At 46.0% G+C, this 19427-nt stretch overlaps 1 protein-coding gene across 6 annotated transcripts in view; it reads right to left on the minus strand.

Annotated features, from left to right (window-relative positions):
* Positions 1-19427, minus strand: part of UNC13B (unc-13 homolog B) — an 837582-nt gene that overhangs the window by 97129 nt on the left and 721026 nt on the right. For all 6 annotated transcript variants that reach the window (XM_033936000.1, XM_033936018.1, XM_033936037.1 and 3 more), the window contains one exon: positions 18806-18946. In XM_033936000.1, the coding sequence (XP_033791891.1) occupies positions 18806-18946 (141 nt within the window). The remainder of the gene's footprint in view (positions 1-18805; positions 18947-19427) is intronic.

Consider the following 19427-nt stretch of genomic DNA (forward strand, 5'->3'; position numbering starts at 1 on the left):
CCCAATAGCCCGTTCTCACAGTGGCCAATCCAGATCACTAGTACCTGGCCAAAATCCAAGGAGTAGCAATATAGCACAGTTACTTACCGTAACAGGTGTTATCCAGGGACAGCAGGCAGATATTCTTGACTGATGGGTGACGGCACCGACGGAGCCCCGGTACGGACAATTTTAGAGTGATTGCACTCTAAGAACTTGGAAAGTTCTGGCATGCCGCACCGCGCACGTGCCTTCCCGCCCGACAGAGGCGCGCGGTCCCCAGTTAAGATAAGCCAGCTAAGAAGCCAACCCGGGGAGGTGGGAGGGACACAAGAATATCTGCCTGCTGTCCCTGGATAACACCTGTTACGGTAAGTAACTGTGCTTTATCCCAGGACAAGCAGGCAGCTATTCTTGACTGATGGGTGACCTCCAAGCTAACAAAAAGAGGGATGGAGGGAAGGTTGGCCATTATGAAAACAAATTTTGCAAAACAGATTGGCCGAAGTGTCCATCCCGTCTGGAGAAAGCATCCAGACAATAATGAGATGTAAAAGTATGAACTGAGGACCAAGTAGCAGCCTTGCAGATTTCCTCAATAGGAGTGGAACGGAGGAAAGCTACAGATGCTGCCATAGCTCGGACTTTATGGGCCATGACAGAACCTTCCAGTGTCAGTCCGGTCTGAGCATAACAAAATGAAATGCACGCTGCCAGCCAATTAGACAACGTACGTTTAGAGACAGGACGTCCCAATTTATTCGGATCAAAGGACAGAAAGAGTTGAGGAACTGATCTGTGGGGTTTCGTACGCTCTAGATAGTAAGCTAGAGCCCTCTTACAATCCAAAGTATGCAGAGCTTGTTCCCCAGAATGAGAATGAGGTTTTGGAAAGAAAACAGGCAAAACAATGGATTGGTTGAGATGGAATTCAGAGACAACCTTAGGGAGAAACTTTGGATGCGTACGCAGAACCACCTTGTCATGGTGAAAGACCGTAAAAGGTGGATCTGCAACCAGGGCATGAAGCTCACTGACTCTCCTGGCAGAAGTAAGAGCAATAAGAAAAAGTACCTTCCAAGTGAGAAACTTGAAAGAAGCGGTAGCCAAAGGTTCAAATGGAGGCTTCATCAAGGCGGAAAGAACCACATTGAGATCCCAGATAACAGGAGGGGCCTTAAGAGGTGGTTTCACATTAAAAAGACCCCGCATGAACCTGGACACCAGGGGATGAGCTGATAGAAGTTTTCCATGGATCGGCTCATGAAAAGCAGCAATGGCACTGAGGTGGACTCTGATGGAAGAAGACTTAAGGCCAGAGTCAGACAAAGAAAGCAAATAATCCAACAACGTCTCCACTGCCAGGGAAGTTGGATCAAGATGATGAAGAAGACACCAGGAAGAAAATCTCGTCCACTTCTGATGGTAACATTGCAGAGTGGCTGGCTTCCTGGAGGCATCTAGAATGGAACGAACGGGCTGAGACAAAAGCGTATCATGAGAAGTCAGCCCGAGAGATACCAAGCTGTCAGGTGCAGAGACTGGAGGTTGGGATGTAGAAGGGTCTCCTGATGCTGTGTAAGCAGAGAAGGATACAGTGGAAGAAGAAAAGGTTCCCTGGAACTGAGTTGAAGTAGAAGGGAGAACCAATGTTGTCTGGGCCACCTCGGAGCAATCAGAATCATGGTGGCTCGTTCCCTCTTGAGCTTGAATAAGGTTCTCAACATGAGAGGCAGAGGAGGGAAAGCGTACAGGAACAGATTTGACCAATCGAGGAGAAATGCATCCGCTGCCAGACGGTGAGGAGAGTAGAGTCTGGAGCAGAATAGGGGCAGCTGGTGATTGTGAGGAGCTGCAAAGAGGTCTATCTGAGGAGTGCCCCATTGAGCGAAGATAGACTGTAGAGTTACAGGATCGAGTGTCCACTCGTGAGGCTGGAGAATTCTGCTGAGCTTGTCCGCTAAGGAATTCTGTTCTCCCTGAATGTAGATAGCTTTCAGGAAGAGATGGTGATCTATGGCCCAAGTCCAGATCTTCTGTGCTTCCTGGCACAAGAGGCGAGAGCCTGTCCCCCCTTGCTTGTTGATGTAGTACATGGCCACTTGATTGTCTGTGCACAGCAGAAGGACCTGAGGAAAGAGAAGATGTTGGAAGGCCTTGAGGGCATAAAACATCGCTCTGAGTTCCAGGAAATTGATGTGATGCTTCTTTTCCTGGGCTGTCCAAAGACCTTGAGTCTGGAACTCGTTCAAATGAGCTCCCCATGCATAAGGGGAGGCGTCGGTGGTGATGACTAGTTGATGAGGAGGCTGATGGAACAGAAGACCTCTGGATAGATTTGAGGATACCAACCACCATTGTAGAGATTGACGAAGAGATGATGTCACAGAGATGTGTCGTGAGCAAGGATCCGTCGCTTGGGACCACTGAGTAGCAAGGGTCCATTGAGGAGTTCGCAGGTGAAGACGTACGAGGGGTGCGACATGAACTGTGGATGCCATGTGACCCAAGAGTATCATCATTTGTTTGGCAGAGATGGAATGTTGTGGAAGTACCTGCTGACATAGAGACTGAAGAGTCTGAAGACGGTTGGATGGTAGAAATGCTCTCATGAGGAGTGTGTCCAATATCGCTCCAATGAATTGGAGTCTTTGAGTGGGAATGAGATGAGACTTGGGTAGATTGATCTCGAATCCTAATATTTGAAGAAACTGGATGGTTTGGTTGGTGGCCAGGAGAACTGCTGGAGCGGATGTGGCCTTGATTAACCAGTCGTCCAGGTAAGGAAATACCTGAAGGTGGTGAGAGCGCAGAAAAGCAGCTACCACGATGAGACATTTGGTGAACACCCTTGGAGAGGAAGCAAGACCGAAGGGCAGCACCTTGTACTGGTAATGACACTGATTGATCATGAAACGGAGATACTGTCTTGAGGTTACATTGATTGGAATGTGAGTGTATGCTTCTTTGAGATCGAGAGAGCATAGCCAGTCGTCTTGGTTGAGAAGAGGATAAAGAACGGCTAAGGAAAGCATCTTGAATTTTTCCTTTACCAGATGTTTGTTGAGATCGCGAAGATCTAGAATTGGTCTGAGATCTCCTGTTTTTTTGGGGACTAGAAAATAACGGGAGTAGAATCCCTGACCCTTTTGATCTAGAGGCACTTCTTCTATAGCGTTTAGAAGAAGGAGGGATTGAACTTCCTGAATGAGGAGGGCAGATTGAGGACTGTTCAAAGCAGACTCTTTTGGCAGGTTTTGGGATGGAAGAGTCTGAAAGTTGAGAGAGTAGCCGTGGCGGATGATGTTGAGGACCCATTGGTCCGAAGTGATAACTTCCCACCGGCTGAGGAATAGAGAGAGACGACCTCCTATAGGTTGAGGCAGGAGAGCAGATATAGGAGTACTGGCTATACTTTGGAGAAGTAAGTCAAAAGGGTTGTGTCTTCTGCTGTGGAGTTGGCTTAACAGGCTGCTGTTGCTGTTGTTGCCTGGGAGGCTGACGCTGTTGCTGCCGTTGACGCCTGGGTTGCTGAGCAGTTGTTGGCAATGGCCGAGCTGTGAAACGGCGTTGATAGGCTGACTGTTGTCTAAAAGACCTTGTTGGGGGAGGCTTTTTCTTATTTTTAAGAAGGGTATCCCAACGTGTTTCATGAGCCGACAGCTTTTGAGTAGTCGAATCCATGGATTCTCCGAAAAGCTCATCCCCTAGGCATGGGGTGTTGGCTAACCGATCTTGATGATTAACATCAAGTTCAGATACCCGAAGCCAGGCCAGGCGACGCATTGCCACAGACATTGCTGTCGCTCTGGATGTAAGTTCGAAGGTGTCATAAATGGATCTAACCATGAACTTACGTAACTGAAACAGAGAAGACAAGCAATGGTGGAAAGAATGTTGTTTCCGTTGAGGAAGGTATTTTTCAAAGGAAGCCATGGTGGTAAGGAGATGTTTCAAATAGAAAGAAAAATGAAAGCCATAATTTCCAGCTCTATTTGCCAACATTGCATTTTGGTAGAGCCTCTTACCAAATTTATCCATGGCTTTGCCCTCTCTGCCAGGAGGAACAGAAGCATATACACTGGCTCCTGCAGATTTTTTAAGGGTGGATTCGACAAGTAAAGATTCATGAGGAAGTTGTGGTTTGTCGAACCCAGGAATGGAAATTACTTTGTACAGAGAGTCTAACTTACGTGGGGCCCCTGGAACTGTTAAGGGAGTCTCTAAATTGTTGTAAAAAGTCTCCCTCAAGATGTCGTGAAGAGGGAGCTTCAAATATTCCTTTGGAGGTTGGTCAAAGTCCAGGGCGTCCAGAAAAGCTTTAGACTTTTTGGATTCAGCCTCCAAAGGAATAGACAGAGAATCACACCTATCTTTCAGGAAACTGGAGAAAGATGAAGTGTCATGCTTAGAGGACGGGTCATGTACAGCAGACTCCTCCTCATCTGAGAAACATTCTCCTTCAGAGAGAAAAGGCTCTTCTGAATCTCCCCACAGATCAGGATCCCTGACATGGGGAGAACGATCTCGAGACTCCGGGGTAGTTGGGTCTGCATGCCGGGTCTTGCGCACCGACTTACCCGATCTCATCGACATCGACCCAGGCGATGTAATCGGTTGCACCGGAGCCGAAGTCTGCACCGATTGATGCTGAGCTCTCGGCTCCGGCGCAAGGACTGGCATCGATGTCGATGAGGTGGAGTGAATCGGTACCGAGGGAGTGGATACCGACAATATAGGTTGCTCCACTATCGGTACCGGCTCAGTGCGGACCGGCACCGGAAGGTTCGGTGCCAGGATCGATGTAAGGAGCTGTTGCAATTGCTGCTTGAGCTGTTCCTGGAGAATGGCCGTAATACGGTCATCAAGGGATGGCACCGGTACCGCTTTTTTCTTCTGCGGTACCTGCGGTGCCGCTCGACGCCCCGGAGATGAGGAGCCCGATGTCGAGGGACTCACCTCAATAGGGGCGGAGCGCTTCCGCTGGCGCCTCACAGTCGGCAGGATTGGACTCACTGCACTCAAGACCGGAGGACGTTCCAGCGGGGACGGCTTCTTAGCCGGCTTACCTGCATGTTGGGACGCCGGTGCGGAATCTCGCGGCGTCGAAGAAGAGGGTGCCGACTGAACCGGTGCCGAAGTCGGAGTCGATGGAACGGGATCGGACATCTCGGCACCGAAAAGTAATCGCTGTTGTATTTGGCGATTTTTTAATGTTCTCTTTTTCAGTGTGGCACAGCGGGTGCAGGTGGAGGCCTGATGCTCAGGACCCAAACACTGTAAGCACCAGTTGTGTGGGTCCGTGAGAGATATGGGCCGAGCACACCGCTGGCACTTTTTAAAACCTGGCTGAGGGGGCATGAACGTGAACACCGCTTCAGCCAAATCGAAGGCCGAGGCTTCGATGGTGGCAGAAGGCCCCGCAGGGGAAAAGCCAAATTGAATGAAAAAACAAAAGTTTTTTTGTTTTTTTTTGAAAATAATGAAAGAAAAAGAAAGAGGCAAAAGCCAAAAAGGTTTACGCGAGCGGGAAGGCAAGTTCAAAAAATTTTCAACAGCCGTTGAAAAAACGCGTCTTCTTAGCTCCGCGGAAACTAAGAAACTGGGGACCGCGCGCCTCTGTCGGGCGGGAAGGCACTCGCGCGTGCGCGGTGCGGCATGCCAGAACTTTCCAAGTTCTTAGAGTGCAATCACTCTAAAATTGTCCGTACTGGGGCTCCGTCGGTGCCGTCACCCATCAGTCAAGAATAGCTGCCTGCTTGTCCTGGGATAATCTATGCTACCGATCCAGGGCAAGCAGTGGCTTCCCCCATGTCTTTCTCAATAACAGACTATGGACTTTTCCTCCAGGAAATTGTCCAAACCTTTCTTAAAACCAGCTACGCTATCCGCTCTTAACACAACCTCTGGCAACGCGTTCCAGAGCTTAACTATTCTCTGAGTGAAAAAAATTTCCTTCTATTGGTTTTAAAAATATTACCCTGTAACTTCATCAAGTGTCCCCTAATCTTTGTCATTTTGTACCCGTTCTAAGGGTTTCAACGTATCCTCAACAATGAAACTTAAATCATTTTCCTGGGCAGTGACTCCTAATGTGGAACCCTACAACATGTAGCTATAGTTCGGGTTCCTCTTTGTCACATGCATTTGCTCAAATTAAACGTCATCTGCCATTTTGATGCCCAGTCTCTCGGTCTCACAAGGTCCTCTTGCGATTTAACAACTTTTAACAACTTTGTGTCATCAGCAAATTCAATTATCTTACTTGCTATTCTCATCTTTAGATCATTGATAAAAATGTTAAAAATCAGTAGTCCCAGCACCAAGCCTTGGGGCACCCGACCATTTACCCTTCTCTATTGAGAATACTGACTATTTAAACTACTCTGTTTTCTTTCAACCAGTTCTTAATCCATAATAGGACATTGCCTTCTATCCCATGACTTTCTAATTTCCTCAGAATTCTTTCTTGAGGTACTTTGTCAAATGACATTTGAAAATCCAAATACAAAATATCAACTGGCTCACCTTTACCCACATGTTCATTCACTCCTTCAAAGATATACAGCAGACTGGTGAGGCAAGATTCCCCTTGACTCAATCCATATTGGCTTTCTCTCATTAATCCATGCTTATCTCTATGCTTTCAGAAGAACAGGAGATGACTACTTCCCAAAACTTTGAAAGTGACAAACAGCCAGCTTTAACGAAAACAAAAAACTCTGTGGCGATGGTGATGTTCAACATGCAGGCTTTATTTAAAAATATAATTTAATAATCCATATAAAATATATCTAGGACCTAAAACATTGGGAGCTATGGACCCAACACGGTCCGTGTTTCGACAGTGCTGTCTTCCTCAGGGGTCCTATAAATCAGTGGTTCCCAACCCTGTCCTGGAGGACCACCAGGCCAATCGGGTTTTCAGGCTAGCCCTCATGAATATGCATGAGAGAGATTTGCATATAATTGAAGTGACAGGCATGCAAATCTGCTCCATGCATATTCATGAGGGCTAGCCTGAAAACCCGATTGGCCTGGTGATCCTCCAGGACAGGGTTGGGAACCACTGCTATAAATGACAATTTAATGAATGTAATCTTATAATGTCTAATATACTCAGTCTTGTGTAATTCCTGTGTAACAAGTGTTGTGGATATACTTGGTTTATAAAGCAACTGGTGCAAAAAGGTGTGATAGTGGTGTGTAGAAATATAAATATTGACAAGTGCTATATGGCATGTGAATGTGTAGGAATAGTGGGCCAACCAAGGTGCCAGATATCCAAATAAAGAACTCTACAGTGAAAATTAAAAAGCAGAGATTACTCTCCTTGGTGAAATGCATAACCAAGAGGCATGATTTAAAGACATAAATAATTAATACTAAGCCCTATGTGCAGCCATTTCCAGAAGCTGGGATTTGGCGTGTGTGAGAAGGAACTGTGAATCACATGATACTGTGATAAGAGATGGAGGTCGAACAGCGATCAACATTCCAGCTGGGAGTTAAAAGAAACATCTGTTATTTACTGCAGAAACGAACAGAGTGTGAGTATATAAGAGGCAGCCATCTTGGGACTTTTTCTTTAGAATCGATCAGCACGTTGTAAAGAGATAGTTCCATGATTGACCCGGTTCTATCAACTGCCTGAAAAGGAGATTCCCGGTTGTGAGGAAGTGGTATTGTTTACAATCGATTATGGTGAGGTTGTTCTGAATTATCTGTGCTTTGCATGTTATTGCTCTGCAATTTATCAGCTGTGCTTAGTATATCACTGCTTTACAATTTATGTAACCAATAAAGTAGCATACTTAGCCTTATCTCATGTGTGTCTCTTTGTATACCGTGAAGTGCTGACTACCTAATGAACTTGGCATTACAGCCCTCAAAAAGAAGAAGGTCTAGTGCAAGGGTGGGCAACTCCAGTCCTCGAGGGCCAGAATCTAGTCAGGTTTTCCCCAATTAATATGCATTGAAAGCAGTGCATGCAAATAGATCTCATGCATATTCATTGGGGAAATCCTGAAAACCAGACTGAATTCCGGCCCTCGAAGACCGGAGTTGCCCACCCATGGTCTAGTGCAGTGGTCTCAAACTCGCAGCCCGCCAGGTACTATTTTGAGGCCCTCAGTATGTTTATCATAATCACAAAAGTAAAATAAAACAGTTTCTTGATCATATGTCTCTTTAGCTATAAATTACAATATTATTATTAAGACTTAGCCAAAAGGAAAGATTTATAAACTATAAAGAGTTTTACCTCATGCAAAGTTGTCATTTCTTTAATAAGACATAGAAAAGCAGACTGGACAGCTCTAACTGAAGGATATTTTCACTGTTTCCTGTATTCCATCAAACGTTAAGAAGAGGAAACAGACTGTAGTTCATTGTCTTTCATTAGGCACTAAATTACAATCTTGCTAAAATAAAGACTATCATCCAGAAAATGAATGCCTGGTTGTTGCACATTTTTTGCAAGCTCTGTATTTTAAGATGCTTGTATAAGGAAAAATCTCTCAGGAGCAACATTTTATTTTGAGTTGAAAATGATTTAACTATAATTCTATTCACTTATTCCCACAATGTAATGGCTGAATAATTTTTTCATAGTAATACAATTGAGCTAATTACCCTCAATGGTAGTTTTGGGATATTACTACTACTTATTATTTCTATACTGCTACTAGATGAAAGCATCACTTTACATAAAACACATAATTGACAGAGCTTATAATCTAAAACAAGACAGGACAAATAAGGGATTAGGGAGCTATTTAATGAGAATAATTTTTTAAAAAAAATCTTTATTGAAATGATTTATAAAATTCTACTGTGAAACCATCACCACCTGGAGCGGATCCAACTCTAAGATGCAGACAAAGCTTTTGATCGGGTTGAGTGGATATTTATGTATCAAGCATTAAATTGGTTTGGTATAGGTTCTGGATTTATACAAATGATTCAGACGTTGTACAGCTCTCCTATTGCAAGATTGTATATTAATAATAATGTATCAGAAAAATTTAATTTGCAGAGGGGGTTAGACAAGGCTGTCCATTATCTCCATTGCTTTTTGATATTGTTTTAGAACCCTTGTTATTAGCTACTCAACAAGCAAAGGGGATACAGGGTATTCCTCGTACAGATCGGGAATATAAAGTCTCTGCATATGCAGATGAAATTCTGCTTTATTTGAGAAATCCAGAAACTTCCATTCCATGTTTGCTGGAATTGATTGAGAAATTTGGGAAATTTTCAGGGTATAAGATAAATTGGAATAAGTCAGAAATTCTTCCGCTCAATGTGTATTGTACTAAAGGTTTATTTGAAACATTTTCATTTATTTGGAAAGAAGATGGATTAAAGTATTTAGGTATTAAGATTAAAAATACACTAGAAGACACAATAAAAGAGAATGAAAAACTTTTATTAAAGAAAGTAACAGAAATGTGTGAGCAATGGAATCCTTTACATCTTTCTTGGTGGGGAAGAATTCAAACTATTAAAATGATGATATTGCCTGTGGTTTGTTATCAAATGAATATGATACCAATTTTTTTCCAAGGGTCCTTTTATAAAAAGTTAAATGGTATCCTTACAAAATTTGTTTGGCAGGGTAAAATGCCTAGAATTGCTTTAGTATCTTTACAAAAACCAATTGCGGAGGGTTGGGTAAATTTTCCTAACTTCTATAGGTATCATCAAGCCTATATTTTACGCCAGGGTATGTATTGGGTCATCCCAGAGCTCATGGAAAATGTCCCAGATTGGTTGTATTTGGAGTGGCGGCTCATGTTTCCTTTACATTTATCTCATGTTCTCAGTATTAAGATGCCTAGGAAATATAAAGAAAACAGAATATTAATGGATACTTGGAAAACATTGAGGTATGTCAATAATTTAACACCTACCGTATTTTCACGCATATAACGCGCGCGTTATACGCGTTTTTACCTACCGCGCATACCCCTCGCCCGTTATATGCGTGAGCGCGGTATACAAAAGTTTTAAAACATAGTTCCCACCCCGCCCGACGCCCGATTCACCCCCCCAGCAGGACCGCTCGCACCCCCACCCCGAACGACCGCTCGCACGCGCTCCCACCCGCACCCGCATCCACGATCGGAGCAAGAGGGAGCCCAAGCCCTCTTGCCCGGCCGACTCCCCGACGTCCGATACATCCCCCCCCCCGGCAGGACCACTCGCACCCCCACCCCGAAGGACCGCCGACTTCCCGACAATATCGGGCCAGAAGGGAGCCCAAACCCTCCTGGCCAGACCGCTCGCACCCCCACCCCGAACGACCGCTCGCACGCGCTCCCACCCGCACCCGCATCCACAATCGGAGCAAGAGGGAGCCCAAGCCCTCTTGCCCGGCCGACTCCCCGACGTCCGATACTTCCCCCCCCCCGGCAGGACCACTCGCACCCCCACCCCGAAGGACCGCCGACTTCCCGACAATATCGGGCCAGAAGGGAGCCCAAACCCTCCTGGCCAGACCGCTCGCACCCCCACCCCGAACGACCGCTCGCACGCGCTCCCACCCGCACCCGCATCCACGATCGGAGCAAGAGGGAGCCCAAGCCCTCTTGCCCGGCCGACTCCCCGACGTCCGATACATCCCCCCCCCCCGGCAGGACCACTCGCACCCCCACCCCGAAGGACCGCCGACTTCCCGACAATATCGGGCCAGAAGGGAGCCCAAACCCCCCTGGCCACGGCGCCCCCCTAACCCCCCCCCGCACTACATTACGGGCAGGAGGGATCCCAGGCCCTCCTGCCCTCGACGCAAACCCCCCTCCCTCGAACGACCGCCCCCCCCCAAGAACCTCCGACCGCCCCCCCCAGCCGACCCGCGACCCCCCTGGCGACCCCCCCACCCCCCTTCCCCGTACCTTTGGTAGTTGGGCCAGAAGGGAGCCCAAACCCTCCTGGCCACGGCGACCCCCTAACCCCACCCCGCACTACATTACGGGCAGGAGGGATCCCAGGCCCTCCTGCCCTCGACGCAAACCCCCCTCCCCCCCAACGACCGCCCCCCCAAGAACCTCCGACCGCCCCCCAGCCGACCCGCGATCCCCCTGGCGACCCCCACGACCCCCCCACCCCCCTTCCCCGTACCTTTGGTAGTTGGCCGGACAGACGGGAGCCAAACCCGCCTGTCCGGCAGGCAGCCAACGAAGGAATGAGGCCGGATTGGCCCATCCATCCTAAAGCTCCGCCTACTGGTGGGGCCTAAGGCGCGTGGGCCAATCAGAATAGGCCCTGGAGCCTTAGGTCCCACCTGGGGGCGCGGCCTGAGGCACATGGGCCCAACCCGACCATGTGCCTCAGGCCGTGCCCCCAGGTGGGACCTAAGGCTCCAGGGCCTATTCTGATTGGCCCACGCGCCTTAGGCCCCACCAGTAGGCGGAGCTTTAGGATGGATGGGCCAATCCGGTCTCATTCCTTCGTTGGCTGCCTGCCGGACAGGCGGGTTTGGCTCCCGTCTGTCCGGCCAACTACCAAAGGTACGGGGAAGGGGGGTGGGGGGGTCGTGGGGGTCGCCAGGGGGGTCGCGGGTCGGCTGGGGGGGCGGTCGGAGGTTCTTGGGGGGGGCGGTCGTTGGGGGGGAGGGGGGTTTGCGTCGAGGGCAGGAGGGCCTGGGATCCCTCCTGCCCGTAATGTAGTGCGGGGTGGGGTTAGGGGATCGCCGTGGCCAGGAGGGTTTGGGCTCCCTTCTGGCCCAACTACCAAAGGTACGGGGAAGGGGGGTGGGGGGGTCGTGGGGGTCGCGGGTCGGCTGGAGGGCGGTCGGAGGTTCTTGGGGGGGGCGGTCGTTGGGGGGAGGGGGGTTTGCGTCGAGGGCAGGAGGGCCTGGGATCCCTCCTGCCCGTAATGTAGTGCGGGGTGGGGTTAGGGGGTCGCCGTGGCCAGGAGGATTTGGGCTCCCTCCTGGCCCGATATTGTTGGGGAGTCGGCGGTCCTTCGGGGGGGAGGGATGTATCGGACGTCGGGGGGGGCATCAGGCTTTCAGGATGTGGACAGACCTTCAAGGGGGGACAGTGCACGGAAGTCAGGGGGGGTGAACGGAGAGTCGGGACAGCGCACGGAAAGTCAGGGCGGGCGAAAGGAGCGTCGGGCAGCATGCGCGGTATACCCGTGAGCGCGGTATACCAAAGTTTTTGTACATATCATCGTGATTTTTGCGCGCTATACCCGTGTGCGCGTTTTATACGGGTGCGCGTTATTTGCGTGAAAATACGGTAATCCATTACATAAATCTATAAATCAATCTTTATGGGTAAACTCCAAGATTCAAATTGGCGGATTTAAAAATTATCTGGAAGCATTGGATTATTGCAGGTATATGGACTTTAGATGATGTTATTTCAAATGGTAAATTGCTTGATTTTTCACAGTTGCTACATAAATTTGGTCTTAATAAATCACAAAGCTTTATTGCAACTGAAGCAGGCTATTCAGGAGGGGTTCCCTGAATGGAAAATTCTTAAAAATCAGTATAGTCTGGAATTCTTATGCTTTCAGGTGGATTTCTTGGGACACCAAACCGCACAGTGGTATAAATTGATATCTGATTATATGAATAAAAAAACCAAGAAATGGTCTTAGAGATATTTGGAGCATTGAGATTAAGCATCAAATTTCTGCGTCTCAATGGCCACGAATTTGGTCTTGGAGAATGAGATGCACAATGTCTGCATCTATGAGACAAACTTGGTTCTTTTTGTTACATAGAGCTTTTTGAACCCCTGTTAGATTACAAAAGTTAGATAGCTCTAGGTCTAATAGATGCTGGCATTGTAATCTAGAAGCAGGGACTTTGGATCATTTCATATTTTATTGTCCCTGTATCATGGTTTTTTGGAAATCAATTTGGTCTCAAATTAATTGTTTACTAGAAAAACATGTTGCTTTATCATATGATACAATTCTGTTTGGGATGTCAATGAGAGCAAAAAGTCAAATTTTATCAAATAATAACAAGCTTTTATTAATTATGACAGGAGTTGCCATACAACATATTACCAATAATTGGAAAGATTACAATAGACTTAGCTATACATTTTGGTGGAATTCATTGTGTCATATTTATAAAATGGAAAGATCAATCGCCATACAAAAAGAGAATTATAATAATTTTAAAATTATTTGGGGGCCATTAACAAATTATTGTAATGAATAGACATCATTTTTCTAATGAAAGTACATTTACATGTAGGGGGAGGGTAAATAGTTATTTTCAAAGTTTGATTAATAGATTGAAATATAATATATAAATGGTATTTTGAATTAAATTACGTGTGGGGAGTGTGGTTGGGGGGAATAAATTCATGTATGTAGAATCAGAATTGTATGATTATCAAGTGATTTGTAACAGTTGCTTAGAACTTAACGGATGTAGCGGTATATAAGAAATAAATTACATTACATTACATTATATGATGTAGTATTGTGCACTTGTTGTAAGATGAAAAATGAATAAATAATTAAAAAAAAATCTTTATTGAGTTTCTAAAGTGAACAAAAATGCAATACAGTATCTATACATATATGCATTTATAATCAATCAAAATCCATACAACATTGGGAAACAGTGATCATAATATGATCAAGTTCAAGGTTGAAGTAGGCATACCGAACGGAAAGAGAACCATAGCGACATCTTTCAACTTCAGGAAAGGAAACTATGAAGCAATGAGGGAAATGGTAAGGAAGAAACTTAGGAACACTTCCAAAAAATGGCAAATAGTAGAACATGCCTGGTCTTTTTTCAAAGACACAGTGAGCGAGGCACAAAATCTGCACATCCCCAGATTCAGAAAGGGGTGCAAAAAGGGTCGAACAAAAGACCCAGTATGGATGACTAAAATAGTGAAGGAAGCGATAGGCAATAAGAAAAATTCATTCAGGAAATGGAAAAAGGACAAAACTGAAGGGAACCAGAAGGAGCACAGGAAGTATCAAAAAGAATGTCACCGTGTGATTCGAAAAGCCAAAAGAGAGTATGAAGAGAGGCTAGCCAGGGAGGCACGAAATTTCAAACCGTTCTTCAGATATGTTAAAGGGAAACAGCCAGCTAGGGAGGAGGTGGGACCGCTGGACGAAGGAGACAGGAAGGGAGTGGTGAAGGAGGAGAAAGAAGTCACAGAAAGACTCAACATGTTCTTCTCGTCTGTATTTACAAACGAAGACACAACCAACATTGAACAAATCTTCAATGGAAATCAAGCAGAAAAATTAACATCCATGGAAGTGAGCCTTGATGATGTACACAGGCAGATAGAAAAACTTAAAACTGACAAATCCCCGGGTCCGGACGGAATCCATCCCAGGGTTCTGAAGGAATTAAAAGAGGAGATAGCGGAACTACTGCAGCAAATTTGCAACCTATCCTTGAAAACAGGCATGATCCCGGAGGATTGGAAGATAGCCAATGTCACGCCCATCTTTAAAAAGGGATCAAGAGGTGACCCGGGAAACTACAGACCAGTGAGTTTGACCTCGGTTCCGGGGAAACTGGCGGAAGCACTGATTAAAGAACACATCAATGAACATCTGGAAAGAAACGAACTTTTGAAAACAACCCAACATGGTTTCTGCAGGGGGAGATCGTGCCTAACGAACTTATTGCACTTCTTCGAAGGAATTAACAAACGGATGGACAGAGGAGACCCCATAGACATCATATACCTTGATTTCCAAAAAGCCTTTGACAAGGTGCCTCACGAACGTCTACTCCGGAAACTGAAGAACCATGGAGTGGACGGAGACGTACATAGATGGATCAGAAACTGGTTGGCGGGTAGGAAACAGAGGGTAGGGGTGAAGGGCCACTACTCGGACTGGATGGGGGTCACGAGTGGTGTTCCGCAGGGCTCAGTGCTCGGGCCGCTGCTATTTAATATATTCATAAATGATCTAGAAACAGGCACGAAGTGTGAGATAATAAAATTTGCGGACGATACAAAACTATTTAGTGGAGCTGGGACTAAAGAGGAATGCGAAGAATTGCAAAGGGACTTGAACAAATTGGGGGAATGGGCGGCGAGATGGCAGATGAAGTTCAACGTTGAGAAATGTAAAGTATTGCATGTTGGAAACAGAAACCCGAGGTACAACTATACGATGGGAGGGATATTATTTAATGAGAGCAACCAAGAAAGGGACTTGGGGGTAATGGTGGACATGACAATGAAGCCGACGGCACAGTGCGCAACAGCCGCTAAGAAAGCAAATAGAATGCTAGGCATAATCAAGAAGGGTATTACAACAAGGACAAAAGAAGTTATCCTGCCATTGTATCGGGCGATGGTGCGCCCGCATCTGGAATACTGCGTCCAATATTGGTCTCCGTACCTTAGGAAGGATATGGCGTTACTCGAGAGGGTTCAGAGGAGAGTGACACGCTTGATAAAAGGGATGGAAAACCTCTCATACGCTGAGAGATTGGAGAAACTGGGTCTCTTTTCCCTGGAGAAGAGGAGACTTAGAGGGATATGATAGAGACTTATAAGATCATGAAGGGCATAGAGAGAGTAGAGAAGAACAGATTCTTCAAACTTTCGAAAAATAAAAGAACAAGAGGACACTTAGAAAAGTTGAAAGGGACAGATTTAAAACGAATGCTAGGAAGTTCTTCTTTACCCAACGAGTGGTGGACACCTGGAATGCGCTTCCAGAGGGCGTAATAGGGCAGAGTACAGTACAGGGGTTTAAGAAAGGATTGGACAATTTCCTGCTGGAAAAGGGGATAGAGGGGTATAGATAGAGGGCTACTTCACAGGTCCTGGACCTGTTGGGCCGCCGCGTGAGCGGACTGCTGGGCATGATGGACCTCAGGTCTGACCCAGCAGAGGCATTGCTTATGTTCTTATGTTCTTATTAAACCCTCCCCCCAACCCAACCCACATTTTCATAAGGGAATAGAACCATACAAAAGAAATACCTCCCTCCCACCCTCCCTCCCCCTGGGTGTGTGTGCATTATACCAACAGAAATAAAGGAAAAGATAACTATAATGAATCCATAAAAGATGTCAATGGGCCCCAAATTAACTTGAACCTCTTAGTATGCCCCAACATATCCGCATTCGTCTTTTCAAACCTATAACTTAAACATAAATTTGCCCACCAAAAAGTAAAATTAAGGCGATCTCTGTTCTTCCAATTGCGAGTAACCATTTGCATGGCTATCCTGGTCATAATAGAGTCTATTCCCTTTTACCTTCATCCTATGCCCCCTTATTTTCAGAGCTTCTTTTCAATTGAAAGAGACTCACCTCCTGTGCATTTATACCACGTAGCTATTTAAATGTCTCTATCAAAGTGTATGTTACAAATGGAGATCTTTAAATCTGTCCCCATACTCTTTATGATAAAGACCAGAAACATTTTAGTAGCACTCTCTGGACCAACTCAATGCTGTTTCTTTCTTTTTGAAGGTACGTTCTCCAGAATTGTTTACAATATTTTAAATCAGTGTTTCTCAACTTCTTCAAGCCAAGTACCCACAAAGCCTAACAAATACCAACCAAGTACCCCTGCCCAAGCTCCACCCTAGACCCACCCAAGCTCTGTCCATGACCCCACCCCCATAATAATAGTACTAACAAACGCAATTTCTTCCATCCATTTTTCATATACACACAATATAATCTTATTAATACATAACGATAACCCCCAAATTTAAAAACCACAAAGCACACTGTATGCAGAGAAAATGTTAATCATCATTTATATTCGGGGGGGGGGGGGGGTTTCCAAAGAGGTCAAGGCGGATGACTTTAAAATATGCAATCAGTAACAACTATAGAAAAATAGACAAATTATAGAGCAAAATATAGATAGCAGGTATAAATTCACAAAACTGACATTTTGTCTGGTGATTTCATGAGTCTCTGGTTGCACTTCCTTCTGACTGCAGAGCGACCTGGACAAACTGGGTGAGTGGGCTAAAAAATGGCAGATGACTTCAATGTGGGGAGAAATGTAAGGTCTTGCACATAGGGAAGGGGAAACCAATGTACAGTTATACGATGGGAGGGAGGGTACTGGGGGAAGGCAACCAAGAAAAAGACCTGGGGATATTGGTGGACAAATCAATGAAGCTGGCGGCGCAATGTGCAGCGGCCTCACAGAAAGTGAACAGAATGTTGGGCATTATCAAAAAAGGTATCACTACCAGAACAAAGGAAGTCATCCTGCAATGGTGCGCCCACATCTGGAATACTGCATCCAATACTGGTCGCCATACCTTAAGAAGAACATGGCAATACTCGAGAGGGTCCAGAGGAGAGCAACAAGGATGATAAAGGGCATGAAGAACCTTTCATATGCCGAATGGTTGGACAAGCTGGGACTTTTTACCCTGGAAAAACGGAGACTGAGAGGGGACATGATAGAGACTTATAAAATCATGAAAGGCATAGAGAAGGTGGAGAGGGACAGATTCTTTAGACTAGCGGGGACAACAAAAACAAGAGGTCATTCAGAAAAACTGAGAGGAGACAGATTCAAAACAAATGCAAGGAAGTTTTTCTTCACTCAACGGGTGGTGGACACCTGGAACTCGCTTCCAGAAGAGGTGATAAGAGAGTACAATAATGGGGTTCAAAAAGGGTCTGGATGACTTCCTGGAAGCAAAGGGGATAGCAGGGTACAGATAGAGGGTTACTTCACTGGACATTAGGTGAACAAGGTATGGAAGTTGTTGGTTAGGAGCACTTACAGGTCATGGACCTGGGGAGCCACCGCGGGAGCGGACTGCCAGGCACGATGGACCCCTGGTCTGTCCCGGCAGGGGCAATGCTTATGTTCTTATCCTTTCTTTCTCTCTCCCTGCCCCCCTTCTTTCTGGTTTTCTCTCTCCCGGCTCCCCCCCCTCTGTCTTTCATTCTCTCTCCCGGCTCGGCCTGCCCCCCCAAGCCACCGCCTATTTGTCCAAGCCACTGCTGCAGTAACATTATCTTCGTGCAGCAACTTGAGGAAGAAGCTTGATTCCAGGAGGAGGAAAGGTCACTTCTCAGGAATCAAGCTTTTTCTTCCTCAGACTGCACAAGCCTCCCCCCCACCCCCCACAACATCAATTCTGACATCAGAGAGGAAGTTCTGGGCTTAGTCAGGCAATGATTGGCTGGCCCGGAACTTCCTCTCCGACATCAGAATTGACGTCGGGGGGGGGGTGGGGGGGGAGGGGAAGGGGAGGTAGGCTTGTGCAGTCGCTGCATGATGATGATGTTACTGTAGTGGTGGCTTGGACAAATCGGTGGCAGAGGCCCATTTTTAGCTCGCCTGTCCCGCTCCTGTGATCAGACAGCCAGAACTTGACTTGGTGTCCTTCTGCCTACCAAGACCCTTTTTATTGATTTTACAAATTTTGTACCCCTCATTCTATAACTTTAGTGTCTAGGAGCAGAAGTTATCAATTTGGGCGACTGTTAAGGTGGGCTATTTTACTGTAACCCAGGTTATTCGTAACTAGAGCTCATTGCATAAAATGGGATCTGTGCTAAAATAGACCTGTCTTAAATGGTAGCCCCCTGCTGATAACTATGCCCCTAAATGTAAGTACCCTGGGATAGTCAGGCCAATATACCACTTCAGAAGGATCCAGGTTACATATATATATTTTCATTGTGGCTACTAGCACATCAGTTGATTACTGCAGTTGGTTGAAACGTTGGTTCACTTACTCAGAGGTGGCAAGACCTGAACAACTGCAACATTCATGATGCTAGCCATGGAAGCCTAAGAGAACATAAAAACCAGGATAGGCTGGGATCAATAACACATAACACTGTGGTGCTTTTCTCCATACTTACTTTCCATCTAAGAAGTCCATCAAAGGCCTAAGAACATTGTCTGCATCTTGAGCTACTGTGTTTCTGGCATTGGCTGTTCCTTTGACATGACTCAGTATATCTGACATCTGCTTGATACACTCATCAATACGAGACTGAAAGCTATAAAAGTTGAAAAAAATCATTAGTCATTTAAATATTTCTAACAAAATTTAAAAGGGAATAAAGTGGGAGTGAGTGTGTGGTGCAGTGGTTAGAGCTACAGCCTTGGCACCCTGAGGTTGTGGGTTCGAATCCCGCACTGCTCCTTGTGACCCTGGGCAAGTCATTTAATCCCCATTGCCCCAGGTACATTAGTTAAGAGTGGGAACCCACCGGGGCAGTTAGTGAAAAATGCTTGAGTACCTGAATAATTTGTAATCTGCGGAATATAAATTATTAGAAAAAAACAAACAAACCAGCAAATCATTATTAATCTCTATATTATTTAAGAGACAACTAGATTGACAAAATTCTTACCCAGTCTTACCTAATAACAAAGTAAATAATGGCAGATAAAGACTTGTGTGGTCCATCCAGTCTGCCTAACAGTTCATTCTCAAGTCAACAAATCAGTAATTATTCATTTCACTTGCTAAGTTCC

Source organism: Geotrypetes seraphini, chromosome 1 (assembly GCF_902459505.1).
Source record: "Geotrypetes seraphini chromosome 1, aGeoSer1.1, whole genome shotgun sequence".
Lineage (NCBI taxonomy): Eukaryota > Metazoa > Chordata > Amphibia > Gymnophiona > Dermophiidae > Geotrypetes > Geotrypetes seraphini.